At 49.3% G+C, this 20,227-nt stretch overlaps 1 protein-coding gene across 1 annotated transcript in view; it reads right to left on the bottom strand.

Annotated features, from left to right (window-relative positions):
* Positions 1–19,275, bottom strand: part of LOC135880622 (stimulated by retinoic acid gene 6 protein-like) — a 37,186-nt gene extending 17,911 nt beyond the window's left edge. The window contains exons 1-7 of the mRNA XM_065406970.1: positions 19,256–19,275; positions 12,590–12,665; positions 11,167–11,267; positions 8,807–8,937; positions 6,662–6,782; positions 4,620–4,665; positions 2,081–2,209 (exon numbers count right to left, since the gene is read on the bottom strand). Coding sequence (XP_065263042.1) covers positions 2,081–2,209; positions 4,620–4,665; positions 6,662–6,782; positions 8,807–8,937; positions 11,167–11,267; positions 12,590–12,665; positions 19,256–19,275 — 624 coding nt within the window. The remainder of the gene's footprint in view (positions 1–2,080; positions 2,210–4,619; positions 4,666–6,661; positions 6,783–8,806; positions 8,938–11,166; positions 11,268–12,589; positions 12,666–19,255) is intronic.
* Between the last annotated feature and the right edge of the window lie 952 nt (positions 19,276–20,227).

Here is a 20,227-nt window from a genome sequence, read left to right as displayed (position 1 = left end):
GTAATTGGCCCTGATGAGCAAGGAACTGCTTCTATTTTGAGTTTGTTACCCCCCGGAAGGGGGTTTGGACTGTGTGAGGCTGGAGGACTGAGCCACAGAAGACCTGTAGAGGTAGGCTGACACCTGCAGGGGTGCTGGCAGCACCAGACTCAGCTGGCAATGGGGTGTTCAAGAGGTGAGTGCAACCCACCCCGCTTACACTGGCAGCCATAGGGAGAAGGGTGTGGCTAACAGAGGGCTAACCCTTAACAGCTGGTGGGAGGGCCTGGGGTCAGACAACCTGATTACTGAAGAGGCATACCTAGGTTGGGTCAGGGGATTCCTTACAAAGAGCAGCAGGAAGATGCATGGTGAGGCTGACAGGACAACAAAGCTGGGGCTAGGGCTGGTTGTTTGGATGAAGCAGACTGGGATAGCAGAAGAGCTCCTTGAGTGGCAGAAGAACAAAGACTGACTATAAACGTTTGTGTTATGGACTTTATTTTGGGGACTCTGAATCATTTTTGTTATTAAGGACCTTGAGGATTATTTGAACCTTTCCTGTTATCCAGGACTGGGTGAAGGTGTTAGCCACAAAGGAGACTGGGTGGAGTTCTGAGGGGGCCAAGGGGGCAGAACATAAGGACCTTTCTAGAGCCCAGGCCTGCAGAGCTGCCAGGCAGTTGGCATCTCCAGGCTGCCACCCAGCAGCAGCTGTAACCAGCTTGCACTCCATTTCCCATGACTTGCTGTGGACACGGACCATGGGACGTTCCTCCTCAAGGGTTTGATAGACAGCAGCCTCATGGCTCCTGATTGGCTCCCTGCCCTATGTAAACCCAAAGGCCATTCCAGGCAGCATCCAAGCAACAGTGTGGCTCTTGTGTAGTTGCCATGACTGTTTCCTGCATTCCTGGCTTTGACCATGACTTGTTCTAGACTTTGCCTCCTGTATCGACCCTGGCTTGAAACCTGACGATGAACTTCTCTGCTACTGCCAGCCTCAGGTTTGTTCCTGCTGTGTCCCTTGGCCCTGACTGCCCTTATTGGGATCCTGACACAGGGCACCTGCAAAGCAACCCCTGGCCATGATGGGGGAGCCCAGTAAGCAGACACCCTGCTATGGTGAGGAAGGGCCACACTGCAGTAGGAGTCCCTTGGGAAGGTCTGTCTGACACAGTTATGTTCCTCCTGCCTGCCCTTTAGTGGGGCTAATGGGTTTCCAGGCTCAGAGACAAAATGGAATGTGGTAGAAGGGGAGAGGGAAAGAAAACCCAGCACAAGCCTCTTGCTTTTACAATGGAGCCAGTCATTTTCCTCCTGTCAAAGCCCAGGGTAATGTTCCCCTTGGCAAACAGCAGCCCTGCCTGTGTGGAGTGTCATTTTTGAGAGTCACCGCTGGAAGGTGGTGGACATGATGGAGGGTGACAGGAAACAACACAGGCATCCAAAGCCTTTCTCTGCTGTCTTGGGGCCTTGGAGGGGAGGAGAGAATGAAAGGGAAGGGATGTGGGAAGACCCAACATTCCTGTCAGCAGGAACGTACAAGGAAGAAATAGCTGCCCCGTGCTGCTGCCCAGACACTGATTCACACTCACACACCACAGGGCACTGGGAGCAAGAGATAAAATGAGTGAGGAGCGAGAGGCATAGGAAATAGTGATGGGGAAATGAAAGACAAAGGCAGGAATAGCACGAAGAGACAAATGGCCATTCTCCTGGGGTGCTCATCCCATGTAGCTCCGGGTATGTCTACACTGCAATTATGGAACGCAGTATACCAGCCTGCCCAGCACCCTGGGCTACTTGAGTGGCTAGCCAGCACTGAAGTCTATCCTGGAGTCTGTGGGGTCTTGCAGGGGGAGGTGCTCTGCCATGTTTTAAGTCAGGTGGGTGATTTGTAGAAATGTGCCAAGATCTCTGGTGTGAAATCAATTCTTGTTACTGGCTAAGGGTAACTGGCAGAGGTGCACCAGCACAAAGTCTATGCACTGGCTAAATCCTACTTAATCCCAGGGGTCAGGGAAGGAGTTTTCCCAGGAGGGGGGCGGGGGGAGGAGAGAGCTTAATAAACTGGAAGCAGTTACCCAGGAATACTTACACTTGACACATCCATCTTTAAGCAAACCCTCAGTGCTTTCACAAACATCAGGGCAAAGCGGCCCAGTAGGAAAACCAGACAGAACAGGGAAGGCCAATAAAATATGATCTTCTCATAGTCTCCCATCACCTGGGTGGGGAAAGTCGAATGTACAAATGTCATAGAACTCCTGATGGTGGGATAAGTCCAAAGAGTATGGAGGGGAGAGTGACGTACAGGCACAGACACTCTAGAGCAATGTGCAGCCGGACATCAGGGTGCCCCCTTAAAGAGGAACATGTCCAACTGTGGGGTGACTTCTATCTCCCCCTGCCTCGTGGTCTGTGTGAGTGTGGCGTCGCATTCCACAAGCTGTGGTTCATCACCATCTTTGGTATACAAAACCACCACCGCCCAACCAGAGCAAGATGTCAGCAGGCCTGTCTGTCTCCCTGCTTCTCTCTCTCTCTCTCGCATTTGTACTGCACTCATCACCATGGGATACGAGTGCTCAGCACAGCAACAATGTGTAGACTTTTCCCCAGTCAGAGCTCTGATGGTTCCCTCTGCATCCCATGATGGTGCTTACTGCTGGGTGGAGACAAGAGCACTAAAGGCCAGATTTGGGTGCTAGGTGCTTTTGAAAATGCCACTCTGCCTTTTCTGGCATCTAAATACCTGTAAAAAATCTGGCCATAAGACCCAGATCCAGCAGCGCACTTAAGCACATATCAATTCCCATTGATCTGAATCGGCTTATATATGTGCTTAAGTGCCTTGCCGGATCAGGACCTAAATTGCTGCTGCTCCCTCTGCACCTGTAGGGTTTGTTGTGACAGGACAAGGGAAGAGGGAAAATGGGGAGCAAGGGTCACTTGTCTAAAAAATGGGGCACAATTCCTGACAATGCAGGTAACTAGCCATCAGCACAGAATCCCAAGGGACATAGTGGAATCTCCATCACTTGATGTCTTTAAATCAAGACTGCCAGTCTCTTTCTACAGGGTCTGCTTGAGTTCAACCATATGTTCTGAGTTTGATACAGGAATTCTCAAGTAAAAGTCTCTGAGCTGGGCTATACAAGAGGTCAGATTAGCTGATCATAACTGCCACTTCTAGCCTTAAAAGCTACGAAACCTTGACATACAAAGTCAAGGTTTAGCTGGCAGCACAGCACACGTTGTCTTGTTGGGGAGAAGAGGGGAATTGGAACTGTTATTGTAGCCCTTCCTGTTTGTTTTAGTGTAAATATATTTATTTGTAAATCTCGGTCTGCTTGCAGTCAGCCCAGTACCATGTCTCCGGACAGAGATGAGACTGAGGACGTTGTTGTGATGGGGATTCTCTATTGAATCTACTGGACAGTCAGACTTTGTAGTTCCCGAGCTCCCAGGTATCTAACCCAACTAGCGAAGCCTCACCTCACCACCGAGGGCCTCCCCAGATCCTAGGCTGGACTAGTCAGGGACAGGGCACTGGCCCTCAGAAGGAAATCCTTGTATGTCATGCTGGACCTGGGCTCTCAGCTGTCAGTGCCGTGGTTTCTGTGTCTTGCAGATGCACTCTACTCTCAGCCCCAGAAGGCAGGGCAGCCTGTCCCCTGTGCGAAGCACTCAAGGAAGTGAGGCTCCATCACAGACACCAACCATTTGATGCTGCACAACTACTTATTTCTTAACCTACATAGTGGGCAGAATTTGGGGAAAGCAAATGCCTATCTCTACAAAGTTGTGATGCTTTCTGTCCGGCTCTGCGCTCAGTTCAAAATACTAGGGCTGTCTCTCAGCCATTTTCCAGATCTGCCAGGCTGTCTCACCACCTTACCCAATCACAGCAGGCAGACCAGATGGGAAGTGAGCTCAGGCCCGAGTTTAAACCCTCCAAGCTAGGTTCTCAACTTGAGACCCCTAGTTCCAGGCATATACAATGTGCCCACCTTGACCCCAATCCTGCAATTGGATCCATGCTAGCAAACCCTTTACATTGGTGAAGAGCCCCACTGAAGTCAATGAGGCTCCATGTGGATCAGGCCCAAGGGTGGGAGCCCTCATTTCTTCGGGGAATCAAAGTCCTGGCATGCACACCATGTATTTTTGGATGTGGGGGGATAATCTGACCTCTGACAGTCCAAGAGCCTGTTTAGATGAGCTGAGGGGTGAAAACATTATCTACTATCTGTTCTTATCAGTTTAATATCTGATTTACACATGCAGTCACGGGACTAGGTGTGCAAATTAGGTGGGCAATTACATGCACATTTTTGTGCATGGCTCCAGGGTTCTTCCTCTTCCTCCGTCTGGAAGCTCTCGGCATAAGGGCTTTCTCAGTTGGGGACCCCATCTGTGGCATTTACTCCTCTCGGTGGCCCCTCCAAACTCCAGGCTAGGCATCTTCTGGGAAGGATGTTGAACATATTTATTTTCCTTAGCAGTGGATTGAATTTTCGGTTGGATTATTTGGGTTTCTGGTTAAATCTCTGTTGCTAAAGTGCCCCAGGTGGCATCATAAACATTGGTAACATATAAAATAAAGTCATCATCAGACAGAAATAGAAACTTACTCGTCCATGTGGGCACTGCACAATGTTTGTGATCGTGATTACGAACCTGGAAAACACACTGGTGTTACTGGACTCCTACTGCAGTAGTTACAACACACACAATCTCATGGTGCACAGCCTGGCCTCTGTCACAGGATCCCCAGCCCTGATCTTGTAATCAGACACGTGCAGAACCCTCTGCACCCCTTTGGAGAGAGTGGGGCCGTGCATTCAGATTGCAGGATCAGGGCCCAAGGCATTTCGAGATACTTGCATAAAATTACCTTCAAGGTTTTTTAATGCATTTATGAAATAATTTCTATTCTTCAAGTGAACCTGACAAACGGTAACGGCTGGAAACGGCAGATGCTGCCCACATTAGGTAGGCTGGCCTTGCAGTGAGCGGAGTAATTTCCAGCTTGGGTAGACAAACATGTGCTAGTTTTGAGCTGGCACACGAAAAATAACAGTGTAGCCACAGTGGTGCAGGTGGAGGCACAGACTAGCTGCCCAAATAGGTACCATGGATCTTGGACGGGATTGTAGTTGGGTGGTTAGCCCACCATGCTGCTGCTGCTATCTCTAGGATGCTCACGCTGTCAGAGCTAGAGAGTATCTACATGAGCTGGAAATTACACCTTCAGCTGCAGTGTAGACGTACCCATAGACCAAGCTGACTCCAACCCTCCCTGCCCAGCAATGACACCACAAAAGTGAGTGTCCCTTTACCCAAAGCATTGGACGTGTTTGTGTGTGTGTGTGTGTGTGTGTGTGTAAATGTAATACTCCTGAAAAGTGCCAGAGCAAGGACCCTTGAGACTGAAATCCTTTGTTTATCCACCAAATGGCTTCCCCACTCTGCCCTGCCAATAAGTCTCAGCCCTGCTCTAAAGGGGGCACCCCAGGGATGGAAGGGGAGAATTCAGTCTCTAAGGCCTATTCAGTTCAACTCATGCCGCTCTGCAGTGCCCCCCCTCTCCAGTACTGCCATGCTACCCCATGCTACTCTCCAGTACCCTCTCCCCGTCCCCAGGCTGCTCTCCAGTGTCCCCGGCACACTGCTCTCCAGTATAAAAATACACAGAACACATACTCTAAACCAGGGGCAGGCAACCCTTTTGGCCTGAGGGCCACACTGGGTTTCTAAAATTGTATGGAGGGCCGGTTAGGGGAGGCTCTGTCTCCCCAAACAGCCAGGCATGGCCCAGCCCCCACCTCCTATCCGACCCCCCCCCTGCTTCTCGCCCCCTGACAGCCCCCCCGGGACTCCTGCCCCATCCAATCCCCAGTTCCCTGTCCCCTGACAGCCCACCCAGGACCCCTGCCCAATCCACGCCCCCCTGTTCCCTGCCCCCTGACCGCCCCCGGAACCCCTGCCCCTGACTGCCCCCCGCCGCCCCATCCAACCCCCCCTCTCCTTCCTGACTGACCCCCCGGAACCCCTGCCCCCATTCAACCCCCCTGTTCCCTGCCCTCTAACCACCCCGACCTCTAGTCACACCCCCGCCCCCTGACCACCACCACCCTGAACTCCCCTGCCCTCTAGCCAACGCCCCCCACTCCCTGCTCCCTTACCACACTGCCTGGAACACCGGTGGCTGGTGGCGCTAGAGCCGCGCTGCCCGGCTGGACCCATCCACCCCACCGCGCAGCACAGAGCACCGGGTCAGGCCGGGCTTTGCAGCTGCGCTGCCCGGCAAGAGCTCGCAGCCCCGCCGCCCAGAACATTGCGCTGGCGGTGCAGTGAGCTGAGGCTGCGGGGGAGGGGGAACATCAGGGGAGGGGCCAGGGGCTAGCCTCCCGGGCCAGGAGCTCAGGGGCCGGACAGGACGGTCCCGCAGGCTGGTTGTGGCCCGCGGGCCGTAGTTTGCTCACCTCTGCTCTAAACTGTGCTGTGGGTGGAGAAAAGCTGTGAGTGGCCCAAACAGGGCTCAGTTCTGCCAGGTTCTTAGCACTGTGGCCCTGGCCCAGCAAAGCACTTAAGCACAAGGAGTCACTGTTCAGTGCTTTGCAGGATTAAGCCCAGCCAGCCAGGGGCTGGATCTCAGGGTAACACAACTTACCAAGTGAAAGTGTAGAAGAACCCCAGGACAGACCCTGTGATCTGGAATTCCGTCGCGAGGCAGGCGAAGAAAGGGAAATATGAGAGGCCCACTTCAGTGCCTCCTATGAGAAGCACAATGGCTGGAGAGAAAGCAAAGGATGCCAGGCTGTTATTGTTAGTTCTGAAATCCTTGTCTAACCGTGAACTACCGTCGGTCAATATCTGCTCAGCCCCAGTCTCCTCTCACTGGTTAGTGACAGAGTGGGGAAAGCGGATGCATTCCGGGGGGGTCTGTGGAGTTACACCTGTGTTCTAATGAGGCCCCTGTGACCAGAATCAAGGCCCTGGTCTCCTCTTGCGGCTGAACGAGCTGCCGCTCTGCACATGCACAGGGCACCTTCTCGCTGTCAAGGACTCCTTGAAGCTAAGTGACCTTCCGACGGAGCAGGAAGGTGACAAAAATACAGGAAATCCTGACAGAATGAGAAATGCTTCAATATCTTCTAGTTTCCTTCAAAGAACAAACTCATTCAAAACCTACTCAGCTTACCCCTTACCTGACATTAGCAAGTACAGCGCCTTTGGCGATCCCTGGGGTACATCTACTGGTGACCAATGGAAGCAGTTACACATGAGGTGTAAAGGGGCTAGAGAATACCTAATAAGGGAGGAGTGTGTCACAGAGTAGTGCACATTGCACTAACTCGACAGACAGTGTGGGTCTGAGTCTCCATGGCCTTGTGCCTCGTGTCACCATGCACAGTGAGGTTACAGGACTGTGAATGGTAGTACTTTACACCTACTTTGAACTCGCTTGGCACCAGCTTCAATGAGGACACAGGGTGCCTGGCAGCGGAGAATCAGGCCATGAGTGTGCAAAATGAGTATAACTTATAAGACAAGGGGGAGGGCGGGGCAACACAGCAGAAAAAGCAGCTAAGAGCAGGCCTCCAAAGGCCTGTCCACACTAGAGTAAAAGGTGTATTTATTAAATGTGCATGGTAACACCTTTCCAAACCCTTGAGTAGACAGGGCAAATTGTATTTGAACCCGTTAGCTGGATGTGGAGTAACCTCGGCTGCCCCCTAAGATTCCCCTTGACTAGTCAACATATGTTAAGGTACACCCTGTCTGCACTATGGCTTTGGCCTGTGTGTGTTAAAATGTATTTGCTAACACACCTTTTATCCAGGTCCTAACTTACAATTCCCTTTTAGCTGCTTTCCAATTATGCTTCCCCTTCTGCCTCTTCAGCATATAGGTTACATGGGTTTTGCACACCTGCTGAGGGCCGATCTGGTGTAGGTTCATTGCTTTGATATAAGTCCATTAATGCTGACCCATTTGTACCTCTTAAGTAACTAACCCATCACATAAGTCACCACTGAAATTGGTCTTTTGTTTCCCTGGCTATAATAGTCCCTAGGCGTGTCGCCTATCTATGCCAGGACACATGTACCAGAGTAACAACACCTCTGCAAACCCCAGTGCAGATGCAATATGCCGGTGCAATATGGGGCTTGCAGTGTAAGGCTTGCGATCCCATGCTGACGCCAGCCTGCATTTACAAGGGTGCAGTACACCTACACTGGGATTTACACTGGTGTAGCTACAACTGTGCATGTGTCCTCAGGTCCTGAGACAGAGGATCAGACTCTGATCTCAGTTACACCAGTTTAAATCCAGAGTAACTCCACTATCTTAACTGGAGTTACTCAGTTTGCAAATGGCAGAGGCCACTGGAGTTGGGGACAAGAATGATCTTCTTTGGCCAAGTGACCACAGCTATATTAAATCTCTAATATGAGATGTGTCCCAAAGGCAGCCTGTCTTTGCCATGGTGATGGGGTAAGGATGGGGGAGGAGGGAAAAGGCCACAGCCACCCCAAGCTACCAGGTCTTCTTGATGCTCAGATCCAGAGCACCCTAATGCTTCCCGGATCTAGGCCCTTACCTCATTCCCAGGCTTGACCAAGGCCACGTGCCCAGCAGCATTATTGCATGAGGAAGCCACCAGGCCTCACACAAGTGCCCAGGCTGCCATGCAAAGGTAACCCCTTCCCCGGGTTTAAGGTTGCTCCAAGTGCCAGACTGAAGAGCTAGAGAAGGAAAAGATGGACGAATACCCCCCTCTCTAGCGTGGTTTGTGTGATCTGCACCATACCTTGGGCCCACTGGGGCACTCGTAGTGGCAGGTAACCTTCCGAAAACAGGAACATAACTTTATTGGCTGTAGCTCCAAATGCAAAACCAAATGACCATCGGTTGCTGAATGTCCCAACAAAATCCAAGGGTCTGTGAACAAAGAGCAATTCCTGCTGCTGAATCCAAGGTTCCCACTCTGCTCTGCTCCTCAGACTTGATTTAACTGCAAATGCCACCAGTCACTCTTCTGATCCTCTTTCCCTTTGCTTGTCTTTCTAAAGGGTGTGCTCTGGCTCAGCCAGAAGTGATGAACCTGATACAGGAATCACTGGGTGACATTCCATGGCCTGGGTCATACAGGAGGTCAGACTAGCTGATCCTAATAGCCCTTTCTGATCTATGAATCTATGACTCTGTTTCCCTTCATGAAGTGAAAAAGCCTTGGTTGGGATGATTTAGTTGGTGTTGGTCCTGCTTTGAGCAGGGGGTTGGACTAGATGACCTCCTGAGGTCCCTTCCAACCCTGATATTCTATGATTCTATGATTCTAAGTGGTGTTGTGACAGCTTTGTCTCTGTCAAGGTCTGTGCTAGCCTTTGGAAGTTCTGTGGCTCCTCCATCAACCTCTTTAATAAAGCTCCAGCTATCTCCCTGATCTATGACGCCCTCTTCCTGAAAACTCTTCCTTTTGGCTCTGAAAATCAGAGCCAAATTTCCACTGACGCCCTATTTGGCTGACCCTGCCATCACCATTGACCTTGGAGACAGCAGGACTCTGTCAAACGTGCCGTGATTAGCATCAGTGTCCCTTACTGCTGGAGATGGGTAGGCCCTCGCGGCCAGCATGGGCTGTGCACGGCAAAGACTACCAGGGCATCCTGACCCCTAGACAAACCTTGGCTGCCGGTGGGTGCTGAGCACCCACTAATTTTTTTCCGTGGGTGCTCCAGCCCTGGAGCACCCACGGAGTCTGCGCGTATGGCTGAGCATATGGGGCAGTGAGAGGAAAAGCACTCACTACACTACATCCTGGGGCCCTGCTGCTCTTCTCTGCCATGCTCTGGACACCTGTGCATACTTTGAACCCCAAAAGACTTAACAGGTTGCCTTTTGTTCATTTTTTCTGTGTATCAACATCACGCCCACGGTGTCATGCTGCTCTGGGCAGCAGTAACCAGCTCTTGGCAGACAGCTGCACCTTTCTATGGGATAATTCAAACATTTCAGTGGGTCCTTTGGCATCCTTGAGCCAAATGGGAAAACACGGGAATTGGCTGGGCCTAACAGAAGCTCACTTTATAGTAACAAATGGCCGGGCCTTCTAGTAAGGAGGCTCCCATGTGTGTAATAGTTCAGTGCTTCACACCTTCCCCTTTACAGAATGTTCACAGCCATATGCACTGCTGGCTGGCTGCCCCAAGTTTTCTCCTTAACTGGGTGCTGCTGTATATTACAGATACAGCCATCAGCCCCTTCATGGAGTAGATTTCTGCAGACTGTATCCCTTTCCACACATTCTGAATTAAGGGGACTATGGAGACCAGTTAGCTAATAAGACACCAAGGGGATGGAAGCAGCTTGTGGGGAACATGTGCTTATCAAAACACCCAGTGCAGCTGTGGGTTAGCAAATCCCTTCCTGCAGAGAGGTTTATGAGGACCCACAGGGAGGCTGTGTCTAGCACTGCGTGGCTGCTCAGAGACAGGAGAGGACACCAGAAGTCCCTCCCTCATCTTCCACAGGGGCCCTGAGCTCCAGTAGGGTGAGCTTTCTGCGGCACTAGAAGGGATTTCAGCCTTTCCAGAAATGCCCAGTGACTAGCGGAGACAGCCAGGCACGTGGGAGTGCGTTCCACTCTCTCCACAGGCCAGGGGCATTGGGCCTGCTTCAGAGACAATGGGCCTGAGTCTCCTCTCGGGTACCCTGGGTAAATCAGGAGTGACGGCACAGAGATGGATTGAGTGGCCCTGGGGTAAATCAGGTGTCAGTGAAAGGGGGATCGATCCCATCATGTAGTTGATATTTCTGGGGCAGATGGATATATACAGAGCATCTGAATTACTGGTTGAAGCAGCCTTCTTGTTTCTGGTGAAACCCGGCAGCGAGAGCTGGACACGGTAAGGGGCTGCAGAGGCATTTCCTCTCCAAACTCAGCTTCCTGAATTCATAGATTCATAGATTCTAGGACTGGAAGGGACCTCGAGAGGTCATCGAGTCCAGTCCCCTGCCCGCATGGGCAATTAAAAGCTCATCATCATCTCACTCTCCTCCCACCTCTCCAGAGCACAGCAGCCTGCGATAAGAGGTAAGGGGAGCATAGGGCAGCCATGCCTTTGGGAATGGCCGGGACCAACAGTAACGAGTTATGCTCAGACTCACATCACAATTCCAAAGCGGCCATTGAGGAGGTGCAATTTTCCATCTATCTGACTCCTGCTCGCTCTTCTTTCAAGGAAGGACAGCACCAAAATGATGGCAAACTACAAGGAAAGGAGAATAACTCTGAGATGAGAGTGTATGAGCCACTGAACACAGCCTACTAGGACCATAGAGATGGGTAAGATGCACTAAATCCTAGACTCCATGACCCTGGCAATGCAGAACAGCGCCCCTTCCTGAGGCCACACGCTCTCAGGTGTTATGCTGATACGATCACACATTGCTAGGCCTCCAGGTTTCCTTGGTTTCCTTTTCCCACTTCGGAGCATGCCTTTCCCGCACCAGTATGTGATCTTTTCTCCCACTTGGATTGATGACAATCTGACTTTGACTTCTCTCCCCAGCCTCTCCCTCGTGGGGTGATTCTTCTACCCAACTACGTGCTCCTTAAGAGAATCCCATCCAGCCCTCGGTGTAAGGAAGAGGGCCATGGTACAGGGGACCAAATCCAAAGGTGAGTGTAAGTGGCTGTGATTAAGCCCTCTTAGGGCTGATCTACACTAGGGGAGCAGGGGTGTCGATGTAAGATATGCAACTTCAGCTACAGGAATAGCGTAGCTGAAGTCGACGTATCTTATTTTGACTTACCTTGGGTCCTCACGGCGCGGGATCGACGGCCGCAGCTCCCCCGTCGACTCCGCTACCGCCGCTCGCCCTGGTGGAGTTCCGGAGTCGACGGGAGCGCATTCGGGGATCGATATATCGCGTCTAGACGAGACGCGATATATCGATCCCCGATAGATCGATTACTACCCGTCTGGACGTACCCTTAGTGTGTAAGTTATTGACAGTCACACTCTTGCTCAGCCTGAGCATCTCATTCTGGGAACCCCGCCACAAAAACCAGACCCTCAGACTCAACTCACAATTGGGCCCAAGGTGTGGTGTGACTATGAAAAGCAGAGATCCTTTGGGTTCCACAAAGATCCAGAGGATCCTGCCCACCCAGAATGACTGCAAACATGACTGAATCAGTTCCCCTAGGCAATAAGCGTAATAAGCTAACTCTATGAAAGGAAACAGGTTAAGTAAATCCCCCCAGAGCCCACACACAGGTTGTGTGTACACATAAGGTCTTAGAGTATATTTAAAATCAATATGAGGGAACACTGAAATTTGGCACATGTATGTTTGTAGATATTAGGATGGCTTGTTTCCCGTATAAAATTGGTGTGAGCATTTTTCAGTTTCCTGCCAGCATTTTGCAGTGTTTCAATGTCTGATGCTATTGTGGCTTGTTTCTGAATTGAGAGCTGTGATTGCAGCAAGGAATCGATCCATTATTGCACATAATCAAGATACATTTAACAGTACTTCTGCTGAGCATGGCAGCTCCAGGCTGCTGGTGACTTGGTTTACTTACCGATGGAATAAGGGAGTAATGCAGAACCAGGTCCATGTCTACTGAACTTTCACAAGTGACATTTGTCTGCCAGCCCCTGGAGACACGTGAGCAGATAATAAACACATTAGTTTAGCATACTCTCCTGGAGTATGCTCTCTGAATAGCAGACCTTTGATTGTGAGTGTGTAGAAATAACTCAATGCACTCATGCAAGAAAGTCCAAACTTTTTGGGTTGTTCTTATGGTTCCGATACTAACACAGCTATGAGATAGCCAGCTGGAAGATAATTCTGGATTCTGACATGCAAAGAGGCACCCCACACTCCCCGGTTTGTTTCAGAGTTCCCATATTCAGTACTGGCAAAATCAATACCTTTTCCATTTGGAATAGGGTTTGCTAAGTCCATGGGTAAGTCTTCTCCTGTCAGGCTCATCAGCATGGGACTAGCAGTCCATAGGTAAGGTTGAGTTCCGTTTTGCACGTAAAGTATGGATTCCCCCTCTTTGTTTTGTATGAACAATCTAGTATGTCCTCCCATCTACATATGGTCCATTAGCTGTGTGTCTACTGCCATTTTAAGTATCTTTGATATGACTGTAGATATTGGCCTGTTACGTCCTAAAACCTAATGCCCAAATTGTCAAACTTTGGATCCTAAGGGTAGGCTCCTAAATCTACAGTGAGGCGTACAAATAAAAGTGGCCTGATATTCAAAGGTGCTGAGCACCTGCAGCTCCCATGGACTTCTATAGGAGTTGGGCAAGGGAGGGGAGGGATAGCTCAGTGGTTTGAGCATTGGCCTGCTAAACCCAGGGTTGTGAGTTCAATCCTTGAGGGGGCCACTTGGGGATCTGGGGCAAAATCAGTACTTGGTCCTGCTAGTGAAGGCAGGGGGCTGGACTCGATGACCTTTCAAGGTCCCTTCCAGTTCTAGGAGATGGGATATCTCCATTAATTTCTATTTCTTTTTTTCTAAGCACAGCCTAATTTAGAATACCACCTTCATTTAGGTGGTTAAATGCGGATTTAGGTGCCTACTGCTAGGCACCCAAGTTTGAAATGTTGAGGTCAGTTTGCCTAGATCCCTTCTCCAAATTTGAAATAGAATAGACTAGATGGCCAGGAGCTATGTACAGCTCCATGCTTCTTTGTTTATCAGTATCATTTTAACCATTGATTTTTAACATTCTTCTGAAGCCACACTATTTTTAACAATGATTTTTTCTGCCCAGGTGATTCCTTAGGACCATTCTCACACCTCTTTGGGAGTCTTGTCTGACTCCAGTAATGTATGTAGTATTGTGCCTTTGCCTTCCTGACAGCAGAGTTGCACCACTTTGATTTCTTTGCATGTTCCTACCCCTTTTAACTGTGCAGCTCCCCTGAGATCCAGTCGCAAGCCCCGTCAGGCTGTGGGGATCCACATCTAGAAGGCATCCTCCAGACATGGTTCTCCGTCTGCCTGTGTAGAAGTGGGGCTGGGCTGCCTCCATGGTGTTGCACTCCCTTATAGGGTGGAGATCAGTGGCTGGGAGGAGCAGGACAATGGTGAGAGGAGGTGGGCCTAGGAAGATCCACATAAGAATGGCCATACTGGGTCATCCCAAAGGTCCATCTAGTCCAGTATCCTGTCTTGTGACAGTGCCCAATGCCAGATGCTTCAGAGAGAATGAACAGAACACGGCAATTATCAAGTGATCTATCCCCTATCATCCAGTCCCAGTTTCTGGCAGTCAGAGGCTTAGGGATACCCAGAGCATGGGGTTACGTCCCTAATCATCTTGGCTAATAGCCATTGATGGACCTATCCTCCGTGAACTTATCTCATTCTTTTTTGAACCCCATTATATTTTTGGCCTTCACAACATCCCTTGGCAACGAGTTCCACAGGTTGACTCCTTTTGTTTGTTTTAAACCTGCTGTCTATTAATTTCATTGGGTGATCCCTGGTTCTTGTGGCATGTGAAGGGGTAAATAACACTTCCCTATTCACTTTCTCCACACCAGTCACAATTTTATAGATGTCTATCTGTAGTGGGGCGGCTGCCCCACACCTGGAAAACAGGGGTTAAAACAGCCAAGCTAGGCTGATTGGAGTAGCAGCCACAGCTGTGGCCAGCTCAATTAGGGCCCAGCTGGCCCTGATAAGAGGGCTGTGGGCCAGAAGCTGGAGGACTCTCTCTCCAGCCTTAGAGGGAGAAGGACCGGGCTGCCCGGGAGCTCAGGGAACGGAGCAGGGCTGGGGAAAGGCAAGAGGCGCTGGGGAGCTCCGGCCTGGCAACTCCCCAGGCTGCGGGCCTGGTTAAAGGCCAAAACAGGTACTGGGGTTGCAGAGGCAGCAGCCCAGAGATAGGCAGAGGCAGCTGGTCCGAACCCCTTGCTAATGATGAGTGGCCATGACAGACTGCAGTTTGCCCCAGAGAAAGGGGGCTAGCTGACGACTGGCAGTAGCCACTGAGGCAAGGTGGGTGAAAGAGTTAGGGGTTCCCCTGGGAGGGGAGACCCAGAGTGTGGGGGTACTGCTGTGGCAGAGCCCTGAGGAAAAGGGCACCGGGGTCTGGGAGGGACACAGGGGCCAGCGGCAGGCGAGACATCAGCCGACAGAGGGCGCTCCGGAGCTGGAAAAGATCTAATTCCCAGGACAAACAGCAGGAGGTGCTACACCGGTGAGTTGTCGCGTCACTACACTATCATATCCCCCTTTAGTCTTCTCTTTTCCAAGCTGAAAAGTTCCAGTCTTTTTAATCTCTCCTCATATGGAAGCTGTTCCATGCCTCCTCATCATTTTTGTTGCTCTTCTCTGTAATTTTTCCAAGTCTAATATATCTTTTTGGCGATGGCAGGACCAGCGCTACATACAGTATTCAAGATGTGGGTGTACTATGGATTGATATAGTGGCATTATGATATTTACTGTCTTATTATCTATCCCTTTCCTAATAGTTCCTAATATTCTGTTTGCTTTTGTGACTGCCACTGTACATTGAGTGGATGTTTTCAGAGAACTATCCACAGTGACTTCAAGATCTTACTTGAGTGGTAACAGCTAATTTAGATCCGATCATTTTGTATGTATAGTTACTTGGGATTATGTTTTTCAATATGCATAACTTTGCATTCATCAACATTGAATTTCATCTGCCATTTTGTTGCCCAGTCACCCAGTTTTGTGAAATGCCTCTGTAATTCTTCGCAGACTGCTTTGGACTTAATTATCTTGAATAATTTTGTATGGTCTGCAAACTGCTACCTCACTGTTTACCCCTTTTTCCAGATCATTTATGACTATATTGAACAGCACTGGTCCCAGTACAGATACCTGTGGACCCTGCTATTTACTTCTCTCCACTGTGAAATCTGATCATTTATTCCTACCCTTTGTTTCCTATCTTTTAACCAGTTATTGATCCATGAGAGGACCTTCCCTCTTATCCCATGACAGCTTACTTTGCTTAAGACCCTTTGGTGAGGGACCTTGTCAAAGGCTTTCTGAAAATCTAAGTACACTATATCCCCTGGATCACCCTTGTCCACATGCTTGTTGACCCCCTCAAAGAATTCTAATAGATTGGTGAGGCATGATTTCCCTTTACAAAAGCCGTCTTGATTCTTCCCCAACAAATAGTGTTCGTCTATGTGTCTGATAATTTTGTTCTTCACTATAATTTCAACCAATTTGTCTGATACTGAAGTTAGGCTTACCGGCCTGTAATTGCCAAGATCGCCTGTGGAGCCTTTTTTAAAAATTGGTGTTACATTAGCTATAGTCATATTAGCATCAGACCTGCATCAGCCCCTGGGGAATCTGCAGCTAAGTTAACACAGTCTGACCCATCCTGCATTTTCTAGAGTGCCAGCTCTCTTTCTACTGCATAGCTCCCACTTATCTCTTTGGTGCCAAAGGAGTGGGCCTGGAGAAGTGAGCACTGCATGCGACCCAACACATGCGGTTGCATACAACCACTGGAGTTCAGATGTGCGCTAGACAGTGATTGAGCAGACACAATGCCAAAAATAGACACCAGGAAATGTTTGCAATTCACGGTCCCTGCAACTGTGAGGCAGATGTTGGCTCTAATGCATCTCAGGACAAAACCGTTTTCATCAACATACGGCAGAGTGACTGTCTTCTGTGTCATTGCAGCGAGGCCTGGCACACACACAGCTGCTGGAATATGGAGGATTCACACTGACATCAAGGATGCTTAGCTGATTTATTCAGCTGAGGAGCTGGCCCAATGGGCCACATTTTCTTTCAATTGCACTGGTATAGCTTCCTTTGAAGACAATGGCTTTCACTCCAGTATAACTGAAAACAGAACTTGTATCAGTATTTTATATCTGCATAGCACTTTCCATGCTGATAGGTCCCGAAGCACCTCACAAGCTACATATATAGTATGCACCACCAATGAAATGCAGCCAGATGCAGTTAGATAAATGTCTATCAGGGATGGTCTAGACAGTATTTGGTCCTGCCCTGAGGGCAGGGGACTGGACTCGATGACCTCTCGAGGTCCCTTCCAGTCCTAGAATCTATGAATCTATGAATCTCTGAGAGGTTGAGAGCAGCAGCTGACTGATGTGAAGTAGGCTACACTGTGTGGGGACAGAGTGGGGTCTGATTCTGATCTCACTCACTCCAGACAAGAACCAGAAGTCATGGAGATACAAGAGTGTAAACCGGGGTGAGCTCAGAATCAGACCTCAGGACGATGACATTTTGGGCAAGGACCCTGGGAAAAGCCTCTGCACTTACAAAAGGTGCCATGATGTGAGATTTAGTGTCCAAACAGCACAGGACCTTCATTATTAAGTTATCTGAAACCTCCCCAGAGCCCACTGTATGGCATGCAGCATTTTATCTGCCTTGGGAGGATTAAGAGAGAAATCAACCTTGCTGGGATCTGTCCCTGGAGTTTAGACCACTAAGGCCCCTTTCCTATAGAAATCTTGAGGCAGTGTGCTCATTTGCATGGCAGTACCCAGAATGCTCCTCAGGTTCACAGCTCTCACGGTAAGCTGGTATCTGAGCTGTGGAAACAAACTGACCTGCTAAGCTGTGCTCATGGAGGGCTGGGATCTTTAGTCCTGTTATATTGACTTTCCAAGTGAGAACTGGGGACAGCCTTGCCTCCAGAAATGTAGGGAGTTTGAATCCTGGTGAGGGGGGATTTTTGGTTCTGTGTTGGACAGGTGGGTTAGAAATCTAGCATTGTTTTCAGAAAATACTGCGCTTATACCATACACAGGAGTCCACTGTAGAGTATCGTATCTCCTTGATTAAACAGATGGAAAACTTCCCCCTCTAGTTAAACATCAGCACAGTGCAATCAAGAGAAAGGCAAAGGTCTTGCTTGGGGAGTCCTAATCTTAATCCAACTCTGCTCAGTGGGACCTGGCACTTTGTATTTGCTCATGACTGGCCTTTACATCAACACTTCCTTCTAGTTTGCATCTTCGCCTGTCTGGCTTTATAGTCACCGGTAGAAAGAGTAATACTGACCTTCTAAATCCCTAAGCACCTGTCCCTGTGGGACAGGTTAGCCGGGGGACCTAGTACATCGTTCTACTCTTAGGGAGATAGGGCACTGAGACTATGTTGGAAAAGAGTATAGGTTGGCAAATGAAGAGAATGTCCTTTGATTTCTTCCATCATGCAAAGAGCTTGTAATATTCCTATATGTGCTTTGTTCTGTTGATTAGGACTGTTATTGAGACAGTAATGTATAGTATGTACTGGATGCTCCTTTAATTTATAGATTCTAAGGCCAGAAAGAGCTGTTATGTCCATCTATTCTCAGTTCCCAGAAAATTATACTCTGTGGTTCCTGCAAGAAGTCCATGACTTATGGTTCAGCTAGATATGAACATGTTTTATGAAAATGGGATGGGTGTTCAAGAATTTCATGTATGGTCTGTTCTAGGACAGTAGCAATTACTTTGCTGTGTAGTCATTTTTCACTGTTTTTATAGCACTATGGGATAATTTTCGTGCATGACTATTTGCCAGTTTATTATCTGATGTACTGATTTTGTACAACTTTAACAATTATTGCAAACTCAAGGCAAATCCAAACTACCAATAACTGTAGCACATTTACTGAAAAAATACACCGAAGAAAGAATGGATCTCTACAGATTGTGATGGTATCAGTTAGACCAGGGCTCTCAAGTGGAGTGCTGGTAGAAATGATTAACAGGCCCCTGCCTGTGTCCATGTGGGAGGGATTTGGCTGAGAGTGCATTTTGCTGCAGAACCCAGATACAGCAGGAAGCAGTGTACTGTAACGGAGCCAGTCCCAGTGAGTGTTTTTATGTCCTTTGTTGACACTGGCAGGCACAGGACACATCAGGAGTGACTCATGGAAGCCAATGCAGTTATATTGGGTAAAAGCAGTGTGAACTCAGAATTGGGCCCACTGCTGTGTATGTCATTTTGCTCCTTGCTGTAGTTGTGGTTTATTTTCTTTTAGTTCCTCATTAATGGAGCCTCAGGACCGCAGTAGCCGGTGACTCAGATTGAAAAAGAGACTAGATTCTGCAGACCACACACCCCTCGTTTGCATGAAATGTTGAAAGTACCATATCAAATCTGCCCTTGTGGACCCAGGAGCTGGGCAACTGCACTTTAACCCCCGCAAAGCCAAGCCCATCCTCCCAGCTTTACTGCTTGCACTTACCATGCCTCTGCAGAGAGCATCTTGGCTGTGCAGCAGAGAGCTCCACGAGGCGCTAATGCACGATGCTGCTGCTGGGTGCAGACGTGAGCAATAACTCAGATCTCCGAACACAGCTGGCACTTGGGGGGCACTCTTCCTGGCTGCTGCGCTGCAATCCTCTCAGCCTGCATTGGGCACACTAGGCGCCTTGCTTCACTACTCCTCCCCACCTCCGCCCATCAGGAAAGCAAACATCCTGTCAGACACTGACTCCAGGGTAACTCTAAAGGAAAGGCAGTGACCTCTTCCTGATTTACTGGCCAGTAAGTTTGTTGCTTTTGCCCAGCTGTCACGGAAGCAGAGACTGATTGGTTAGTTTTTGCCAGGCTTCTCATTGGGAAATGAATCCAGTTTTAACTATGCTCTCTGCGCCCATCCTTATAAAAATGCCTGTGCGTGTTACATGAATTCAGGACCTTTAAAAGTGAGATTGGAAATCCTTATAAGCCAGGAAACCCAGTATCCAGCGGTTGAGCACCTTGTAGGTGTATGCATTTGGATATGGTTTCACAAGCTCTGGACTAGGCTTCCAAGGGAGGTTGAATGATCACATAACACTAGGCAATGTAACATACTAAGTGGCATATATTTACTTTCCACTACCACTAGCAGTGGAGGTGTTTCAGCATGGCCACCAGGATGTGAACATAGGACACCAGAACTAGGAAGAGAGGGACCATCAAGATGAAAACACCCCCCACGAGCATCAGGGTTTTGTGCCTGGAGGTGTCCTCACATGACAGCTTACCCAGCGATGGGGTTTCACAGAAGAAATGGTTGATGACGGAGATATTGGCTAGTGTCATTCAGTTGCACAATCCAAGCGGCGGCTGGCCAAAAGTGCTCACTCGTGTAGCTGGGAGCAGCTTACATGCTAGAGGCTGTGTGTGATCAGCCCAGGAGTGGGGGTTCTCACAGCAAAGCAGGGTAAGG

Source organism: Emys orbicularis, chromosome 6, assembly GCF_028017835.1.
Source record: "Emys orbicularis isolate rEmyOrb1 chromosome 6, rEmyOrb1.hap1, whole genome shotgun sequence".
Classification (NCBI taxonomy): Eukaryota; Metazoa; Chordata; order Testudines; family Emydidae; genus Emys; species Emys orbicularis.
The sequence above is the reverse complement of the archived record's forward strand: the minus strand, read 5'-3'. Positions and strand labels throughout refer to the sequence as shown.